The 20976-nt window shown below is 48.8% G+C and overlaps 2 protein-coding genes across 3 annotated transcripts; both read right to left on the bottom strand.

Moving 5' to 3' along the window:
- Positions 1-7170: 7170 nt before the first annotated feature.
- slc35a4 (solute carrier family 35 member A4) lies at positions 7171-14271 on the bottom strand. Its single transcript, XM_067995999.1, has one exon. The coding sequence runs from the start codon at positions 14251-14253 to the stop codon at positions 13300-13302; it is 954 nt and encodes a 317-aa protein (XP_067852100.1). The 5' UTR covers positions 14254-14271; the 3' UTR covers positions 7171-13299.
- On the bottom strand, positions 7171-20339 carry LOC137332291 (uncharacterized protein LOC101885612 homolog). Of its 2 annotated transcripts, XR_010965621.1 has the most exons (4): positions 20277-20339; positions 17237-17335; positions 14417-14813; positions 7171-13224 (listed from the first exon to the last, which is right to left on the bottom strand). XR_010965621.1 is itself a non-coding variant. In XM_067996000.1 (3 exons), the coding sequence occupies exons 1-3, from the start codon at positions 20289-20291 to the stop codon at positions 14616-14618; spliced, it is 312 nt and encodes a 103-aa protein (XP_067852101.1). In that variant the 5' UTR covers positions 20292-20339; the 3' UTR covers positions 14280-14615. The 2 variants fall into 2 exon arrangements, 1 of the variants encoding a protein (XP_067852101.1); XM_067996000.1 differs by lacking the exon at positions 7171-13224 and having other exon boundaries at positions 14280-14813.
- Between the last annotated feature and the right edge of the window lie 637 nt (positions 20340-20976).

The following is a 20976-nucleotide window of genomic DNA, read 5'->3' as shown; positions in this document are numbered from 1 at the left end:
CCTGGAGTGAGGGGGCCTGGAGTGAGGGGGCCTGGAGTGAGGGAGCCTGGAGTGAGGGAGCCTGGAGTGAGGGAGCCTGGAGTGAGGGAGCCTGGAGTGAGGGAGCCTGGAGTGAGGGGGCTGGAGTGAGGGGGCTGGAGTGAGGGGGCTGGAGTGAGGAGGGTTGGAGTGAGGAGGGTTGGAGTGAGGGGGCTGCAGTGAGGAGGGCTGCAGTGAGGGGGGCTGCAGTGAGGAGAACTGGAGTGAAGGGATCTGGAGTGATGAGCGCTGGAGTGAGGGGGCCTGGAGTGAGGGGGCCTGGAGTGAGGGGGGCTGGAGTGACGAGCGCTGGAGTGAGGGTGGCTGGAGTGAGGGGGCCTGGAGTGACGAGCGCTGGAGTGAGGGTGGCTGGAGTGAGGGGGCTGGAGTGAGGAGGGTTGGAGTGAGGGGGCTGCAGTGAGGAGGGCTGCAGTGAGGGGGGCTGCAGTGAGGAGAACTGGAGTGAAGGGATCTGGAGTGATGAGCGCTGGAGTGAGGGGGCCTGGAGTGAGGGGGGCTGGAGTGACGAGCGCTGGAGTGAGGGTGGCTGGAGTGAGGGGGCCTGGAGTGACGAGCGCTGGAGTGAGGGTGGCTGGAGTGAGGGGGCCTGGAGTGACGAGCGCTGGAGTGAGGGGGGCTGGAGTGAGGGGGGCTGGAGTGACGAGCGCTGGAGTGAGGGTGGCTGGAGTGAGGGTGGCTGGAGTGAGGGGGCCTGGAGTGACGAGCGCTGGAGTGAGGGGGCCTGGAGTGAGGAGGGCTGGATTGACAAAACCTAATGTGATGCGGATGACAACACAAAGTGAGTTGACTGATCATTATTTTGCTATTCTATAACTATTGAAAATGGAGACAATTGGTCCCAATTGTCTTTGCCCAAGTGGCCATTTTGACGTCTTAACCTAAACAGTGAGGTAGCGTAGCTCATGTTCAGGGGAAGGGGCTGGGAGACCCACAGCCAATGTTGGTCCTGTTCTCACCCGATGTCCACATGTATGCATTTTCCAGCAGTGAGTCTCTGGACAGCAATCAACAGTAGGGTTTCCGACTGAGGGACCCAGGGAGACTGAGGCCAATTGTAATTCTCCTAAGCCCATCCAAGGTGAGATCAGCTAACTAGGCAGAGACTGGGGATAGAACCTATCATCTGGTCTGTGAGGCCCAACTACTAATTTTCTTACCCAGCAGATTCAATTGTAACTTTCAAAAGGGAATTGGATAAATACACTGAAGGGGAAAAAGTGTGGGTTTGGGACTGATTGAATAGCTCTATCAAAGAGACAGTACAGGCATGATGGGCCGAATGGCCTCCTTCTGTGCTGTTAGATTCCATGATCTGCATTGGGCATTACATTTATCCATGGAGATGCTGGGAATCTCTAAACAGGCTCCTTTGAAGACACAGTAGCATCCAGATCTTGAATGCAGGAAAGGAAAATTTGGGTTCAGGCTTTGTAAATGCACCATTTCAGATGTCAGGTGTCAGCCTTGGCTCAGTGGGTAGCACTCTCGCTAGTCAGAAGATCACGGGTTCAAGCCCCATTCCAGGTACGTAAGCATATAAAGTAGTCTGACACTCCTCGTGCAGTACTGAGCGAGTGCTGCACTGTCAGGGGTGCTGCCTTTCAGATGAGAAATTAAACTGAGGCCCCGTCTGCCCTCTCAGATGGATGTAAAAAAAATCCTGCGGCCACTATTTCGAAGAAGATCAGTGGAGTTCTCCCCGGTGTCCTGGGCCAATATTTATCCTTCAACCAACATCACTAAAACAGATGATCTGGTCATTATCACATTGCTGTTTGTGGGATCTTGCTGTGCGCAAATTGGCTGCCGTGTTTCCTACATTACAACAGTGACTACACTTCAAAAGTACTTCAGTGACTGTAAAGTGTTTTGGGATATCCTGAGGTTGTGAAAGGTGCTATATAAATTGAACATTGAATACAGGAGTTGGGATGTCTTGTTGAAGTTGTACAAGACATTAATAAGGCCACACTTGGAATACTGTGTACAGTTCTGGTCACCCTATTATAGAAAGGATATTATTAAACTAGAAAGAGTGCAGAAAAGATTTACTAGGATGCTACCGGGACTTGATGGTTTGACTTATAGGGAGAGGTTGGATAGACTGAGACTTTTTTCCCTGGAGAGTAGGAGGTTTAGGGGTGATCTTATAGAAGTCTATAAAATAATGAGGGGCATAGATAAGGTAGATAGTCAAAATCTTTTCCCAAAGGTAGGGGAGTCTATAACGAGGGGGCATAGATTTAAGGTGAGAGGGGAGAGATACAAAAGGGTCCAGAGGGGCAATTTTTTCACTCAAAGGGTGGTGAGTGTCTGGAACGAGCTGCCAGAGGCAGTAGTAGAGGCGGGTACAATTTTGTCTTTTAAAAAGCATTTGGACAGTTACATGGGTAAGATGGGTATAGAGGGATATGGGCCAAGTGCAGGCAATTGGGACTAGCTTAGTGGTACAAACTGGGCGACATGGACATGTTGGGCCGAAGGGCCTGTTTCCATGTTGTAAACTTCTATGATTCTTTCAAACATTTCAGATTGCCTAAGTGCCTGGCAAATAAGGGAGTGCTGTGATTGTCATTACGACTGGCAACAGCCAGGATATGACGGAGGCATTGTGCAAATGCACCAAAGGGGCAACAGAGCTTTAATCTACGGGCATGGGTTCCCAATCGAGCTCTAAACACGTGGAGTCTCGTTACAAGTCATTGAGCGCGTTTTATTTTTAATTCCAGTAATTGCTGAGCTGCGAGACCACCTGTCTGTAACAAAACAGCAAAAGGTTCCTCACCAAAGGGAAGGGGAGACAGACAGCTCCACGTGAAGCCGGGTTTCCTGAGCAGGGCAGGATGCTATAACCACAGGTGAACCGACGGACACGTACGCATTGTGATCAAGAATTAATCCTTTATCTCTCCATCTATTTGTCCCCCCTCCCTCCTTCCTTTGGCTTTGCCCTGGGGTTTAGTTCCACTCTCCGAGACCTCAGGCCAAATAGCCATTATTCGCATTTGAACCTCACCAGTGAGTGTTGCCAGTTCACCCGCCGAGCTCGATTCTGCTCTCACCAGGTGTCCGCACACTCCCACTGCCAACTGGGATCACCGGACAGCGATCAGCAGAGCAGGCTCGAGGGGCCGAACGGCCTATTCCTGCTCCTATTTCTTTTGTTTCTTAGAAACAGGAACGCCAACTGATGTTTCTCACCCTCTCCAATAACCTCCTTCTACTTTTTTTTATTCTTGCGGGCCGGCATGGCCAGCATTTATTGCCCATCCCCAGTTGCCCTGAGAAGGTGATGGGCCCTTTGTGTCGGTTTGATACAACTGAGTGGCTTGCTCGGCCACTTCAGGAGGGCAATTAAGAGTGCTGTGGGACTGGAGTTACTTGTAGACCAGACCGGGTAAGGGCGACAGGATTATTCTGCTTGTTGTGATGATTGTAGGTGAGGTCTTGATTTAAGCTCTTCCCTGTCTCTGAGAACAATTACAATTTGCATTGTTTCATTCAGAACATTGTATTTTGGATCCCTAAACACACAGGAAGCATGTAAAGAATTGTAAGGCAAAGTATTTAATATGTTATTTTCTTTTTTTGGTTTACCAGCAAACCGCCCATTTTCTAACCGTTGTTCAGCGGCTGTAGTGTGGCTGATTCGATGAAATTACTCTCGTGCTGAATAAAGGTTATTGGTTCTAACTACATTTGGCCAGGTCTTGGGCTTAATCGAAGTAGAGAGATTGTCAGGAACAGGAAGAAATACACCGGTCTGGTTCGCAATCCATTTGTCAGACTGCATCTGGAGATACAGTGCTCAGCTCTGGGCACCGCACCTCAGGAAGGGTATACTGACCTTCGGGGGGGGCGGGGGGTGGGTGCAGTGCAGAATGATACCGGGGCTTAAAGGGTTAAATTATGAGGACAGGTTGGAGAGACTAGGCTTGTATTCCCTCGAGTATAAAAGATTCAGGGGTGATCCAATTGATGTGTTTTTAAGATGATTAAAGGATTTGATAGGGTAGATAGAAATTATTTAATCCGGTGGGGGGAGTTCAGAACAAGGGGGCATAACCTTAAAATTAGAGCTGGGCCGTTCAGGGGTGATGTCAGGAAGCACTTCGTCACACAAAGGGGAGTGGAAATCTGGAACTCTCTCCCCCAAAAAGGCTGTGGACATGGGTCAATCGAAATTTTTAGGCCTGAGATCGATAGATTTGTGTTGGGTAAGAACATAAGAAATAGGAGCATTAGAAATAAGAGTATTAAAGGAGTAATAAGATATTAAGGGGAACGGATAGGGTGGATAGAGAGAAACTATTTCCGCTGGTTGGGGATTCTAGGAGTAGCGGGCACAGTCTAAAAATTAGAGCCAGACCTTTCAGGAGTGAGATTAGAAAACATTTCTACACACAAAGGGTGGTAGAAGTTTGGAACTCTTCCGCAAACGGCAACTGATGCTAGCTCAATTGCTAAATTTAAATGTGAGATAGATAGCTTTTTGGCAACCAAAGGTATTAAGGGATATGGGCCAAAGGCAGGTATATGGAGTTAGATCACAGATCAGCCATGATCTTATCAAATGGCGGAGCAGGCACGAGGGGCTGAATGGCCTACTCCTGTTCCTATGATACGGAACCAAGGCGGGTAAATGGAGGTAAGATACAGATCAGCCATGATCTAATTGAATGGCGGAACAGGCTCGAGGAGCTGAATGGCCCACTCCTAGAATCATAGAATGGTTACAGCGCAGGAAGAGGCCATTCGGCCTATCGAGCCCATGCCGGCTCTTTGTAAGAGCTATCCAGTTAGTCCCGCTCCCTCATTCTTTTCCCCATAGCCCTGCAATTTTTTTCCCTTCAAGTATTTATCCAATTCCTTTTTGAAAGCCACGATTCAATCTGTCTCCACTGTCCTTTCAGGCAGCGCATTCCAGATCATAACTACTCGCTGTGTAAAAAAATTTCTCCCATCGTCACCTTTGGTTCTTTTGCCAATCACCTTAAATCTGTGTCCACTGGTTCTCGACCCTTCCACCAATGGGAACAGTTTTTCTTTATTTACTTTATCTAAACCCTTCATGATTTTGAAGACTTATCAAATCTCCTCTTAACTTTCTCTGCTGTAAGGAGAACAACCCCAACGTCTCCAGTCTATCCCCGTAACTGAAGTCCCTCATCCCTGGAATCATTCCAGTAAATCTATTCTGCACCCTCTCTAAGGCCTTCACATCCTTCCTAAAGTGTGGTGCCCAGAATTGGACACAACACTCCAGTTGTGGCCAAACCAGTGTTTTATAAAGGTTCAACATAACTTCCTTGCTTTTGTACTCTATGCTTCTATTTATAAAGCCCTCAACCTGTCCTGCCATCTTCAAAGATTTGTGCACATATACCCCCAGACCCCTCTGTTCCTGCACCCCCTTTAGAATTGTACCATTTAGTTTATATTGCCTCTCATTCTTCCTGCCAAAATGTATCACTTTGTACTTCTCTGTGTTAAATTGCCACGTGTCCGCCCATTCCACCAGACTGTCTATATCCTCTTGAAGTCTATCACTATCCTCCTCACTATTTACTTCACTTACAAGTTTTGTGTCATCTGCAAATTTTGAAATTGTGCCCTGTACACCCAAGTCCAAGTCATTAATATATATTTAAAAAAAAGCAGTGGTCCTAGTACCGACCCCTGGGGAACACCACTGTACACCTCCCTCCAGTCTGAAAAACATCCATTCACCACTACTCTGTTTCCTGTCACTTCGCCAATTTTGTGTCCATGCTGCCACTGCCCCTTTTATTCCATGGGCTTCAATCTTGATGTCAAGCCTATCATGTGGCACTTTATCAAACACCTTTTGAAAGTCCATATACACATCATCAACCGCATTGCCCTCATCAACCCTCTTGTTAGTTCATCGAAAAACTCAATCAAATTAGTTAAACACGATTTGCCTTTAACAAATCCGTGCTGGCTTTCCTTTATTAATCCACACTTGTCCAAGTGACTATTAATTTTGTCCTGGATTATCATTTCTAAAAGCTTCCTCACCACCAAGGTTAAACTGACTGGCCTGTAGTTGCTGGGTTTATCCTTACACCCTTTTTTGAACAAGGGTGTAACATTTGCAATTCTCCAGTTCTCTGGCACCACCTAAGGAGGATTGGAAGATTATGACCAGCACCTCTGCAATTTCCAGCCTTACTTCCCTCAGCAACCTAGGATGCATCTCATCCGGACCAAGTGACTTATCTACTTTAAGTACAGCCAGCCTTTCTAGTACCTCCTCTTTATCATTTTTTAGCCCATCCTGTATCTCAACTACCTCCTCTTTTACTGTGACTTTGGCAGCATCTTCTTCCTTGGTAAAGACAGATGAAAAGTATTCATTTAGTACCTCAGCCATGCCCTCTGCCTCCAAGAGTAGATCTCCTTTATGGTCCCTAATCGGCCCCATCCCTCCCCTTACTACCCGTTTACTGTTTATATGCCTATAGAAGACTTTTGGATTCCCTTTTATGTTGGCCGCCAGTCTATTCTCATACTCTCTCTTTGCCCCTCTTATTTCCTTTTTCACTTCTCCTCTGTGCTTTCTATATTCAGCCTGGTTCACACTTGTATTATCAACCTGACATGTCACACACCCTTTTTCTGTTTCATCTTACTCTCTATCTCTTTCGTCATCCAGGGAGTTCTGGCTTTGGCTGCCGTACCTTTGCCCCTGGTGGGAATGTACCCAGACTGTACCCGGGCCATCTCCTCTTTAAAGGCCGCCCATTGTTCGATTACAGTTTAGCCTGCCAATCTTTGATTCCAATTTACCCGGGCCAGATCCGTTCTCAACCCAGTGAAATTGGCCCTCCTCCAATCCCGTTCCTAAATTCCTAATCCCAGCAATATCTAGTGCCTTCAACAAGAGTTGGGGGTAGGATAAGGGGGGGGGGAAGGGAGGAGAAAGAAACTTAATTCAACCACCCAAAGCCCAGGGATCTACAGTTTTAACTGCCTTCCCAGTACATTATCAAATCCACCAGCCTTTCACTGCCTTCAAATACGTAGAGTGGATCAGCTTGGGATTACCTCCCGACACAGTTCAGTTTGGAAATCGCTATGTAAATAACATTGAAACAGTCTGAGAAATAGCTTTATAAAATATCTTTACTTTATATAACATAACTTATCATAGTGATATATATACATGTACTTGTAACAGATAGCAAAGACACTTCCAGAATCTTCAGCTACATTTCTTGTTAAAAATATAAAACAGCCCAATGCATTTTCCTTAGAGATTTGGCTCCAGTGCCACTGGCAACCTTAATACAAAAAAATATGTTTGGAAATACACAGCAAAGCAGTCGAGTCTGTTTTGCTCTTCCAGTTTATTTTTTTTTAAATTTGCAAACTTAAAATAACCGGCCAAAACGGCACCCAGATTCCCAATAGCTGGTTGCTGGGCCCAGAGTAGTTTGTCCTGGCAGATTTCTAGCGTGTGATCGGGTAGTCCCTGTGAATAAGATGGTGAAGAGGAGCGGTGGTGTTTATAAATCAGAGATCCTACAGATTTCAGTCCCAAACCTGGTAAAACATTCACTGAACGGCCCAGAATTTCCTGTAACGGTGTAACCGGCGGGTAACACCGAAATTTACATCAATCTTCCAGACAGCAGATTACGGCGAAATTTCCTGAGCACCTCATTAGCATAAGCCGAAACATGTAAACAAACGCAAATCAGTGTAAACAATCAGGGTCCGAGGAAATTGTCGGACTTTCATGATATTCTTTCTTTTAAGTCCCTCTTTATGCGTGAAAATTAAAAGTTTGAAGCCACCAATTTATGCACATCAGGCACAGCATGTTTAAGAATATCCAATTGTGGGAAGATTTTCAATTTTTATTGCAACTCATTCTGATGCCATAAAGGTGCAATCAAAGGTCCAGAAAATATACTATAGGTCTGTGAAGGGAAATTTTTAAAAAGTCATTAAACACCAGAAATATGACTTTTGTGTCCTGTTGCACCTAAAATTTTTAGGCGTAAATTTACAGCCTGTTCAGAATTGGCATAAATTCAGGACATTAGCGTGAGCTGCATGTGAAATGGGGAAGGAGCTATGTTAATTAGCAGCGGAGAGTTTTGGCGGTAGGTTTTGTGTAATCGGCTTTAAATAATCGAGGAAATTCGGGTGCAGCATAAAACCGGGCGTAAGTCACTTACACCCAAATTTCCTCAACCTTTAAATCGGCATTACGCCGTTATATCGCTGCAAGTTTTCAGGAAATTCCGGGCCAGCATCGCATATGATGTTAACATACAGCTGAAGAAACCAGAGACTGTTCACAAGAGTTTTTTTTTTAAAAATCAAATATATTAGGTGCTGAAGCTAATTAGAGAAATAAAAAAATACATAGGCATTGATTAACGAGGAACACTTTCTGCACCCAAACCATTTGGCTTGACGATGAAACCAGACGTTATATAATATTCTGGTCTGTTTTAAGACACTCAGTTAAGGCCAAGGGGACTGGTTCCAGCCCGGGGTCCTGGTTCCAGCTCACCTCCCCTCTCATTTACAGCCCTCAAAAGACCTGCTGCTCCACCAATCTTTGGGCATCGTTTGCATCTTTGGGACGTTCCCAGAGCTGGGAATTCAGACGAGAGAGGGAGATGAAGTTATAAAAAGAACCAACCATGGAGTGAATTCATTTGGCTCCATTGTCATTGCTGAGCTGACGGACAGGAGTTTATCGTATTGAAAAAAAAGAGAGTAATTTAAAGTGGATCTCTGAGTGTGACGTTCGAGCAAGACTCTGCTCAAGGCTGTGATTCTCAACAAAACTTTAGCACTTCTGTCTTCACTCATTAAGTTAGAATCTCTCAGCATTAATCACAACATGTTCCCCAATTCAGAATCCGACAATAGGAACTGCAAACTCCAGTTCTTATAACTTTTTTTCTTTAAAAATTAAAACATGTGCAAAGTTTATTAAAAATCTGCAACTGGTAACCAAGAAATTTATACAAAATAATAAATACTGAACATTTAAAAAAAATAATAAACTACCCTTGTATTTCTTTTTTATTGGTGAATTCTGTAAAGGCACGGGATGTCTAGAGCTGGGAAATGGAACGTTTTTCACTTTGGGCGCCCGTTATTCCCAAGTCAGGTGCAGCGGGGTTAGACACGGGACTAAAGCTCCCTCTGCCCCGCCACAACCTCAGGGGAGCAGCGATGTGAAATCTCCCCGCCATTTCCCACAGATACCTGGGATCCGAGAGCAACTCTGCCATTTTGGCGGTGAGCTCACGGCCTCGAGGAGATGGTTTGGAAACTGCTTAGATGCGGAATTCCTGCAGCCGATAAGACAAGAGGAGACTCTTGGTCCCCGGTGACGGGAACTGCATTTGAACAGGGGTCCCCCCCGACGTGAAAGGCTAGTGTCTAAACCCGTCGCACCACACAGTGTCTCCACCGTGATACCTTGGCAGTTTCCTTACTATTATAAATTCCAGTCTGAGAATGAGAAAATTAGGTATTGGGCATGCATTGATGCACGTACATTATGTTTTTGGTACACGAAGCAGCCGCTGCTGCAGCAGACTTTAAAGGGTTAAAGCAGCTGCTGCAGCAGACTTTAAAGGGTTAAAGCAGCCTTTAAAAGTTTGAAGCAGGCATTTAACCCTGAGTATTGAAACAGCTTTTAAAAATGCTTTTCTTTTAAGAAAAGTCATATAAATACTTCCTCTACATTCCAATGCTTGCTGATACGATGCGACATTCTTAAGTTTACATAATTTGCATACTTTTAAATGGTTATATTGCGTCACTGCAAAAAAAAAAATACACGATGGGTTAAGGAATTTTTAATTAAATTTATCTATAATATGTAAACTTAGCGAGATCACTCCAGATGCACGTAACATTTGTAGTGTCATCGAGCGTAACTCGATGTCTGTGGCCAGGGTGGCCCAACCACGTTTACACAGCGAGGGGCAGTGCCTTGGAATAATCTCTTGGTAATAAAAAAAAACTGCTGGAAATGCCCAAATCAGTCAGCAACTTAAAATAAAAGAGAAAGACTTTTTTTTCTGCCAATTTTCTTCCCTTTCACCTTGAAGGGAAACTCTTGCTAGGGTACGGATTCATGGGTGGGTGCAACCCTCTGGCAATCTGATATCAGAGGGGCCACTGGATGGATGGTGTGGGAAATGGGAAATCACAATAGGGAGCGCTTCACCCTGATCCAGTGGCCATTCATCATGGGTAGGCTTTAGTGTCGGTAGGCCAATCGACCGCGGGGAGCATCACAAATTTTGGCAGAAGTAAGGCAGGCAGGTTCGCACTCCTGCCTGCTCCAGCAATGCCCTCCTGACCTCGGGGTCATCGCCACATAAGAGGTGGGCTCTACGGCCTCCGCCTGCTAGGCACGATGGTCCGGGCTGGAACCGTGCCCTGGTATCCAGCAGCGGTGGGAAGAGGCAGGCAGCGCGTGGAGGGATGGGGTGGGGGAAGCTGTTGATGGCAACGCCGGCAAAGGCCCCTCTTCTGAATTGGAACCGAGACGTCCCCCCCCCCCCCCCTTCGAACAACATCCGGTCTTCCCTCGTTTGTAAGCCGGCAATTTTGGGGCCTGTCAGGATTGCCCCTCTCCCCGGAAAACAGGCGGCCGTGGGCACACTTCCGGCCTGTCCATCCTAGATCTGCCGGAAAAGCCGATGGGATTGGGCCAGGAAGCGTGGGCCATTGTTTCTGGCAAGGCCCTTCATCAGGACTAAAATTGGGCAGGTGAGAGGTGACAATGACAATCAGCAAGAGAAAGCCCACCCCACAACCCTCTGACCTTTCAACAGCATCACTATCGCCAAGTCTCGGAGGGGTGGGGGGGGAGCCACAATTGACCAGAAGCTTAACTGGGCAACACCATGGTTAACAAGGGGAGGGCCGAAGCTGAGCATATAAGACCAGGAGGGCCCTTGAATCAACCCCCCCACCCCCGGTCTACACTGAGTTTGCTGATCTCGACGGGAGGAGTTCTACAGTGGGCCTCAGTGCTCTTGGATTTCGTGGGGCTGAGAGGTGGGACGGAAAAGGGCATTCCGACTCCTGGTCACTGTCCAGGAAGCATCGGAGGATACCGGGATCAGATCAGGTTTCACCGTGATGCCACCTACGGTTGAACGGCAGGCTGCACTTGGACTAGGTGTCGGAAGATGATTGATGCCAATGGAACTGCACCCTAACAGGGAGTCATTTCTTAAAGGGGAAGTTAGAAAGTAGCAGAATAAAGATGGGAGGAGGAATGGATCAAATCAAGTACAGGTCAAGTAGTAACACTGCTTTAAATGTATAGGGTGCATGAGGTTTCTTGACATTAAGGTCAACTTGAACCCATTCTGACGAAAAGTCATGCTCAAAACGTTAAGTTGCCTTTCCTCTTCCAGATACTAACTTGCCTACTGTACAATTCTAGCTTTGCAAGAGCAGGGGAGTTCTCCCTGGTGTCCTGGCCAATATCTATCCCTCAACCAACAACACAAACAGATTACCTGGTCATTATCACATTGCTGTTTGTGGGAGCTTGCTGTGCGCAAATTGGCTGCCGTGTTTCCTACATTGCAGCAGTGACTACACTTCAAAAGTACTTCATTGTCTGTAAAGCGATTTGGGACGTCCTGAGGCAGTGAAAGGCGCTGTAGAAATGCAAGTTCGTTCTTTCAGCTGAACGTGGCAAGAAGGAAGAGCCAGGCCAGTTAGGAGGGAAATCAGGAGGCACTTTTTCCACACAAAGGGGAGTGGAAACCTGGAACTCTCTCTCTCCCCGCTAAAGACTGTGGATGCTGGGGGTCTATTGGAGCTTTCAAGACTGAGATCGATCGATTTTTGTTAGGTAAGGGACAAGGGATTATGGAGCAAAGGCGGGTAAATGGAGTTGGAGCAGGCTCGAGGAGCTGAATGGCCTACTCCTGTTCCTAGAAGGATTGATTTTAAAAAAATACTGAAGCAGCTAATTATTAAAAAGACAGAAGGAAAGTTCAGGGAGTTTTGATCAAGTGTCCCCATTCTTCAATTTTCTGACTCTGCGGCAACCCAACTGGTATTATGGCTTCCTGGGATTTTCTTTTTGGGCCGGGGGGGGGGCGGCTCTGGATTCTCTTTAAAGGAATCTCGGAGTCGCACAGCCCCCACTGCACTGGAAAAGACGGCTTCAGGACGTTTTACGTCAGTGACATTAACAGAGGAGCGAGGGAGACTGGAGTTGGCCAGGATCAGAGGTCGGGAAATTTTTAAAAAGCCACAGGCTATTTTTCAGTACAAACTGGGAGGAGGGAAGTGGGGAGACAAGAGTGAGCAAAAAGTACTAACCCTAGATTTCCCCTCCCTTTTTAACTCACCGCTCTGTGGTTACTTCCATCTGACCTGACATTGCCAAAGTAGCAAAGAAAATGCGCAAGGTCCTTAAACTATTTCTCCTCCTCCCCCCAACTATTACTGAAAGATCTAGGTGACAGACCAAGGCCCAGATTGCTGGACATCACCAGTGGGAAATAGGGGTTACCAACTCTGGTTGGACTTTACCCTGGATGTTTCATCACATGACCTCCCTCTCTCTCGCTCACTGCCCCGGCCCCCACGATTGGTCGCTCGGCATGTCCATCCTCACGAAGCCCCGCCTTCCCACGCTCATTGGTGAGCGAACAGACTCTTTGCTACCCGATTGGATGATTCTTGACTATTTTTATAACTTAATAAACTAAATTGTTCAAAGAAAATGACGAGGGAAAAAAGATTACTTTTTTTTTAACGGTCCCTATGCTTTTTCTCCCGGGTTTTTGCTGGCAGTAATGTCCTGGAGATTAATCTTTTAATTCCTGGAGACTCCAGGGCAATCCAGGAGGGTTGGCAACCCCCGGTGAAGAGTGGGAGAGGAGACGAGGCAAAGTGAGAAACAGTGGACCAGGTCACAGCAGTTAGAACGGGAAGAATAACGTCAATACTTAACAGTGCAGCTATTCGACAGGTTGTGTTTCAAGGTGACCCGAGGTATTTCCCATAATCAGGTTAAGACGTTATTGACCCAATTCCAGTAGGCGACTGCCCTGATATTCTTTCCCCCTCTCGAGTCAGCGACATTAACAGAGGGCCCCGACAGTGAGGTAGACTGGAGCTGGCTAAGGTCAGAAGTCAGAAAATCTAAAAGAAAAGATATTTTTCTGTGATAAAAAAATTGGGAGCGCAAAAAAAAAGTACGAACCTATTAAGTCAATATTACCGAACTCGATAGTAAAGATGAATAGCTACGCAGATCAGCCCGACCGCTACGAAAAATAGCGGTGTGAGCTGGAGCTGGAACAGAAGGACGGAGAGGGCGGCGTTAACCAGCATGGAGCAGGAGATGAGAAAGAGCCGGGTGATGCTGCTGTCGTATTTCATGACAGCCGACATCAGCAGCCCGTTCAGGGCCTGGGTGGCGACAATGACGCCCACCCAGGCCGAGTAGCCCTCGAAGAAACCGCCGGCGGGGGAGCTGGCCAGGTGGGCGGCGGAATTGATGGCCAGGCCGACCGCGTACAGGAACAGGTTCTGCAGACTGAGGGGCAGCGGCTGGGATTTCAGCGCCCGCTCTGTGCACACGGCGGAGAGGCCGGAGATCGAGCAGTAGGCAGCCACGGCGACCGCGCCCAGCGGCGTGAGGTACGGGCGGGTGTCCTCCCCCTCCCCGCCGAGGCCACCGCCGGCCTGGCAAGCCCCAGCCGCCGTCAGCAGCAGGAGGGCCAGCCACCTGCGCGGAGACAGCCTCTGGCGCAGGAGGAGGCTGTGGAAGGCGGCGGTGGCGACGATCTTGAGGTTGCTGAGCACCTGAAAGGTGACGGGGTCCATGTGCCGCTGCATGTGGACCACCAGGTTGTTGTTGGCGGCGTAAAGGGCCGCGGGGAGGGCGAAGGGGAGGGCAGCGCGGAGGGAGGCAGAGCCCAGCGAGCCGCGGTCTCGGGCCAGGAGCAGCGCGGTCGAGGCGGAGAGTTTCGTCAGCTCCACCAGGACCACGACGGAGGAGGAGCTGAAGGGGACCTTCCCGCTCACCTTGCACAGGGCAATCAAGGGAGCGTGCGAGCCGTACACCAGCACAGCAAGCAGCAGCGCAAACGCCCAGCGGAACCTGCCCCTCATTCGCCCCTTCGCAGGCGGCAAGCCGAAAGTGCCAGAATCTGTCGGCGCGTTCATTTTTTAAAAAAAAAATGTGTCTCATCGAAACTTAATTCATTTACTCGAAAGAAGTAATCATTGACGGAATTCAAAAAATTTAGGCGGCTGAGATGCAAGGCAGGAAAGGTGGCGGTGGGGGAGAAGACAGAAAAGCAGGAAGACAATCGTGATTCGGTGGCACCTGTATTTCAGTCAAGATTCATTGAAAGCTTCAAGCTTCAGCGTGTTGTGACACCAGCCATATCGGAGGTCAGTATCACCCCAAGCTCCCGTCCGATCGTTTCCCCTGCAGTCCCCTCGGGCACTAGGAGGGAGAGAGAGAGAGAGAGAGAGAGAGCCAACTGGCCCCAAGCTGCGGCGACAGGGATGGGAGATGCTCCTTATTTTGGTCCTTTCTTCAAGGAGCTCAGGTAGTCCTTGATGGTGTTTTCTACGTTGGGAACGTCGAAGTTCTGGGCTGCGTAGATCCCGGCTGCTGTCCCCACCAGCACGCCCAGAACGGCCGACGAGCGCAGCTTCGCCACCACGTATCCTGCCAGGAACCCCTTCAGGAACGGCGAACTCAACAGGGTGCCATTCTGGGACGAGAGCAAATTCATCAGGTTTGCTGATATCTGGTGTTATGTTTGACCCCGAGCTTCCGACCCCACGTCCGCTCTATCACCAAGACCACCTATTTCCACCTCCGTAACACATCGCCCGTCCCCGCCTCTGCCTCAGGCTGCTGGAACCCTCACCCTGATACCTCTAGACTCAAATATTCCAATGTTCTCCTGGCTGGCCTCCCACCTTTCACCCTTCGTAAACTTACAGTCAAGATTAATAGGAACGTTAGAAACAGGAGGAGGCCATTCAGCCCCTTGAGCCTCCTCCACCATTCAATTAGATCGTGGCAGATCTGTATCTTAACTCCATCTACCCGCCTTGGTTCCGTAACCCTTAATACCCTTACCTGACAAAAATCTATCAATCTTAGTTTTGAAATTTTCAATTGACCCCCAGCCTCAACAGCTTTTTGCGGGGAGAGAGTTCCAGATTTCCACTCCCCTTTGTGTGAAGAAGTGCTTCCTGACATCACCCCTGAACGGCCTGGCTCTAATTTTAAGGTTCTGCCCCCTTGTTCTGGACTCCCCCCACCAGAAGAAATAGTTTCTCTCTATCTGCCCTATCAAATTCTTTAATCATCTTAAACACCTCAATTAGATCACCCCTTAATTTTCTATACTCAAGGGAATACAAGCCTGGTCTATGCAACCTGTCCTCGTAATTTAACCCTTTTAGTCCCGGTATCATTCTGGTGAATCTGAGCTGCACCCCCTCCAAGGCCAATATATGCTTCCTGAGGTGCGGTGCCCAGAACTGAATGCAGTATCTCCAGATGGGGTCTCACCAGAGCTCTGTACAGCTGTAAACATAATTTCCACCCCTTTGTATTCCAGCCCCCTTTGAGATGAAGGCCAACACTACATTAGTCTTTCTGATTCTTTTCTGACTCTTCATGTGCAAGTGCAGGGAGTGAACGTTGGCGTGCTATTCAACTGCAGAAGGATCTCAGTACCAGCCCGCTGTAGTCCACGTGCATTTACTTCTCAGTGGGAGTAACCTGAGAGTCAGGAGTGGGAACCTGAGAGTCAGGAGTGGGAACCTGAGAGTCAGGAGTGGGAACCTGAGAGTCAGGAGTGGGAACCTGAGAGTCAGGAGTGGGAACCTGAGAGTCAGGAGTGGGAACCTGAGAGTCAGGAGTGGGAACCTGAGAGTCAGGAGTGGGAACCTGAGAGTCAGGAGTGGGAACCTGAGAGTCAGGAGTGGGAACCTGAGAGTCAGGAGTGGGAACCTGAGAGTCAGGAGTGGGAACCTGAGAGTCAGGAGTGGGAACCTGAGAGTCAGGAGTGGGAACCTGAGAGTCAGGAGTGGGAACCTGAGAGTCAGGAGTGGGAACCTGAGAGTCAGGAGTGGGAACCTGAGAGTCAGGAGTGGGAACCTGAGAGTCAGGAGTGGGAACCTGAGAGTCAGGAGTGGGAACCTGAGAGTCAGGAGTGGGAACCTGAGAGTCAGGAGTGGGAACCTGAGAGTCAGGAGTGGGAACCTGAGAGTCAGGAGTGGGAACCTGAGAGTCAGGAGTGGGAACCTGAGAGTCAGGAGTGGGAACCTGAGAGTCAGGAGTGGGAACCTGAGAGTCAGGAGTGGGAACCTGAGAGTCAGGAGTGGGAACCTGAGAGTCAGGAGTGGGAACCTGAGAGTCAGGAGTGGGAACCTGAGAGTCAGGAGTGGGAACCTGAGAGTCAGGAGTGGGAACCTGAGAGTCAGGAGTGGGAACCTGAGAGTCAGGAGTGGGAACCTGAGAGTCAGGAGTGGGAACCTGAGAGTCAGGAGTGGGAACCTGAGAGTCAGGAGTGGGAACCTGAGAGTCAGGAGTGGGAACCTGAGAGTCAGGAGTGGGAACCTGAGAGTCAGGAGTGGGAACCTGAGAGTCAGGAGTGGGAACCTGAGAGTCAGGAGTGGGAACCTGAGAGTCAGGAGTGGGAACCTGAGAGTCAGGAGTGGGAACCTGAGAGTCAGGAGTGGGAACCTGAGAGTCAGGAGTGGGAACCTGAGAGTCAGGAGTGGGAACCTGAGCTCATTTTATTCCCATCCCTGGTGTCAGAGTACTGCGCCCCACCGAAGTACAGAGCCTCCTGGCTGAGATCAACCAACTCACTGAAGACCCGGTGTCCTGGACAATATTTATCCCTCAACCAACATCACTAAAAACCGGTGATCTGGTCATTTATCTCACTGCAGTTTGTGGGATCTTGTTCCGTGAAAATTGGCTGCCGTGCTTCCTACATTACAACAGTGACTGCACTTAAAAAGTACTTCATTGGCTGTGAAGCGCTTTGGAACGTCCTGAGGATGAAAGGCGCTATATAAATGCAAGCTCTTTCTTTCAGGTCCTTCCTGCTCTGTATAGGTAGTGCACACGGAGCCAGTGAAGCTACAAACTAGTCCTTTCGATACTCACGTTCGGCAGTCCCATTTGGACCTCCTCCTCCACCCTCCGTTGGATATTCTCCAGTTGGCCTTTCAGCTGTGCGAGATCTTTTAGCTTTCCCAGTGTATCCTGCAACAAGAAAGTTTCAATGTGATCGGAAAGAGACCTTTTATGTGACCTTATTAACCTGCGTTGCTACTTTTAGTGATTTGTGTATCTGTACCCCCAGATCCCTCTGCTCCTCTATCCCATTTAGACTCTTCTGTTAGAATGCCGGTTACAAGGTGATATGATTGAAGTGTATCAAAGGATGGGACAGGGTAGATGGAAACAGACTGTTTCCAGTAATTGAGGGGCCATAGATATTAGATTAAATGCAAGAGATTTAGTGCAGAGAACAAGAGAAACCTCTTTACACAGAGTTTTGAGGCTGTGCGATTCACTTTCAGGGATTGTGGTTGAGACAAGAACAGTATCAACATTCTAGATTAGATTGGATAGATGGGTGAAGGAAAAGGGGTTGCAGGGATGTGGGAACAGGGAGGGTAAATGTGATCAGGATGATTTGCTCTTGTGGAGGGTAAGCACCGACAGGGACTGGTTGGGCCGAATGGCCTGTTTCAGTGTTGCAACTTTGACGTGTTTCTATTAATAAACGTGATATTACAGATCCAGTTCAACAGGTAAGGCAACATTTTGGTCACATAATTGACAAACGTTGTTTAGACAAAAATGTTATTCTCACTGGATAGTGCAATACATATTGGTGTTCTGGGAAATGTGCATTTTGTTCATGAATTTGCAATATATGCTGTGAAGTCACTAGGATTTCAGGGAAATAAAAATCTTTGCATTTATCAAAAGTACAATTTCAAAATTTGCAGATGACACCAAATTGGAGGGGGGTGTAGTTAATACAAAGCAAGACTGTGTCAAAATACAAGACAACATTGATAAACTTAGTATTCCATAGAATGTACAGCATAGAAACAGGCCATTCGGCTCAACAGGTCTATGCCGGTGTTTATGCTCCACACGAGCCTCCTCCCTCCCTATTTCATCTCACTCTATCAGCATATCCTTCTATTCCTTTCTCCCTCATGCATATCCAGCTTTCCCTTAAATGCATCTACACTATTCGCCTCAACTACTCCTTGTGGTAGTGGATTCCACATTCTAACCACTCTGAGTAAAGAATTCCCTGTTGGATTTATTAGTGACTATCTTATATTTATGGCCCCTAGTTCCAGTCTCCCCAAGTGGAAGCATTGGCGAAGAAAGTTCACAGGCGCAAAGCACAAGTGCGATGCCCTACTTTTCTCCCCAAATGGGCGTGTGATTGGCAAATGAATTTCAATATGGATAAGTGTGAGGTGGTGCAGTTTGGTAGGAAGAATAAAGAGGCCACATGATCCTTGGAAAACAAGAGTCTAAATGAGGTAGAGGAACAAAGGGGTACAGATACACAAATCACAAAGTAGCAAAAAAGATTAATAAGGCCTTAAAAAAGCAAACCAAGCACTGGGGTTCATTTCTAGAAGAACAGAAATTGAAAAGCTGAAGTTATGTTAAACTTGTGTAGAACCTTGGTTAGACCACACTTGGGAGTATTGTGCAAAGTTCTGATCTCCATATTATAAAAAGGATATGGAGGCACTGGAGAAGGTGCAAAAAGATTCACAAGGATGATACCAGAACTGAGGTTAAAACAATCGTGATAGGTTGAGCTGGGGCTCTTTCCTCTCAAAGAGAAGACTGAGGGGTGATCTGATAGAGGTCTTTAAGATTGTGAAAGGGTTCAATAGGATAGATGTAGAGATGATGTTTCCACTTGTGGGGGACTCCAGAACTCAGGGCCATAAATATAATATAGTCACTAATAAATCCAATCGGAATTCAGGAGAAATTTCTTTACCCAAAGCCTGGTTAGAATGTGGAACTCGCTACCAACATGGAGTAGTTGAGATAAACAGCATAGATGCATTTAAGGGGAAGCTAGATAAACATGAGGGAGAAAGGAATAGAAGGATATGCTGATAGAGTTAGATGAAGAAGGGTGGGAGGAGGCTCAAGTATAAACACCAGCATGGACCAGGTGGGATGAATGGCCTGTTTCTGTGCTATAGATTGTATGTAATTCTCTGTGTGCAATGTAAGTCAGCTTACATAAAAGGGATCAAAAAATTTTTTTAAAACAGAAAAAACACTGCAAATCTGAAAACGCCGAGGTCAGTCAGTCAGTACGTGTAAAAGGAAAAGACCACCATGAGGTTTTGGATGTGTAACCCCTGCATCAGAATTAACAGCTTAAGCAATAAAACAGTACGGCAAGAAAAAAAACATGGGGTGTGGGAGGAATGAGAACCAACAAACACCCCAATAGCCGAGAGAGTTAATGAGTGAACTGACCTAAAAACTGCTCAACAGAAAACAAGTGAGGCAGAAGATGAACAGGAAGCAGTCAGGTCTCAACCGGTCACTAGAAATAATCAGCGCTGACACATAGGGGCATGCCTGGTGACAACACATTGGCACCTTTCTAACCCCAGCACCAACCTATAACCCTAACGCTAACCCCTAACCTTAACAAATGCCCCAACACTGACCCCAGCCACAAACCCAATGTAGGGCCGGCTGTGGTGTTAATAGTCCATTGTGACATTGGGCGTGACCCCTGACACTAATTCCTGACCCCTAACCTTAACCCCCGAAGGATGATTCCTAACTCCTATCCTTAACCCCTAACCCTTAACCTCAGCCCTAACCACAAACCCGAAGGCGATGCAGGGCCGGCTGCGGTGTCAGCAGTCACTGTGCCGCCCAGATTCGCTCCATTTATATCGGATTTAGTGTAAATTTTATCCACTGATGTGTTGGGGGGGTTTTAAATGAAGGGCCTCGGGTTACCGCGCGGCCCCACCCGGGGACCGGACTTTCACCCCGGCCTCGCTTAAACCGCAGATGCTCCCGGAACCTCCCTCCCCTCCGAGGGCTGGCCGGCGTTTTCCGGCCCACCGGAGCCCCCCGCCCCCCGCCCCCCGCGCTTCTCCCCATCGCCCACCGCACTGACCTTGTCATCCGCCATCTTACCCGCGCCTGCGCACTCACTCCTCTCTCTCCGCCGCAGCTCCGATGGCCGCGCATGCGCCGTGTCACACAGGGTCAGGGAGCGATAATGCCGATGGAGGGCGCTGCGGACCTCCCCCTCCCCCTCTCCTCCCCCTCTCCCATCCCCCCTCCTCCCCCCTCCCCTCCCCCCCCCTCCCCTCCCCCCCCCCCCTCCCCTCCCCCCCTCCCCTCCCCCCCTCCCCTCCCCCTCCCCCCCCCCTCCCCCTCCCCCCCCTCTCCTCCCCCCCCTCCCCTCCCCCCCCCCCTCCCCCCCCCCTCCCCTCCCCCCCCCCCCTCCGCCTCCTCTCGCCCTCCCCCTCTCTATCCCCCCCCATCCCCGCCCCCTCTCTATCCCCTCCCCATCCCTCCCCTCCCCTTCCGCCTCCTCTCGCCCTCCCCCTGTCTATCCCCGCCCCCTGTCTATCCCCGCCCCCTCTCTATCCCCTCCACATCCCCGCCCCCTCCCCCTCTATCCCCTCCCCGCCCCTCTATCCCCTCCCCTCCCCCTCTATCCCCTCCCCCTCCATCCCCTCCCCTCCCCCTCTATCCCCTCCCCCTCCCCCTCTATCCCCTCCCCCTCCATCCCCTCCCCCTCCCCCTCTATCCCCTCCCCCCTCTATCCCCTCCCCCTCTATCCCCTCCCCCTCCCCCTCTATCCCCTA

This window comes from Heptranchias perlo, chromosome 14, assembly GCF_035084215.1.
Source record: "Heptranchias perlo isolate sHepPer1 chromosome 14, sHepPer1.hap1, whole genome shotgun sequence".
NCBI lineage: Eukaryota > Metazoa > Chordata > Chondrichthyes > Hexanchiformes > Hexanchidae > Heptranchias > Heptranchias perlo.
The sequence above is the reverse complement of the archived record's forward strand: the minus strand, read 5'-3'. Positions and strand labels throughout refer to the sequence as shown.

What these genes read in the sequence shown, in the direction of transcription:
- slc35a4 (XM_067995999.1), bottom strand. Translation starts at nt 14,253, where the DNA reads ATGAACGCGCCGACAGATTCTGGCACTTTCGGCTTGCCGCCTGCGAAG.
- LOC137332291 (XM_067996000.1), bottom strand. An exon ending in TCCAAATGGGACTGCCGAAC is followed by an intron (nt 14,814 to 17,236) that starts GTGAGTATCGAA and finishes CTCTCGTCCCAG; the next exon opens with AATGGCACCCTGTTGAGTTC.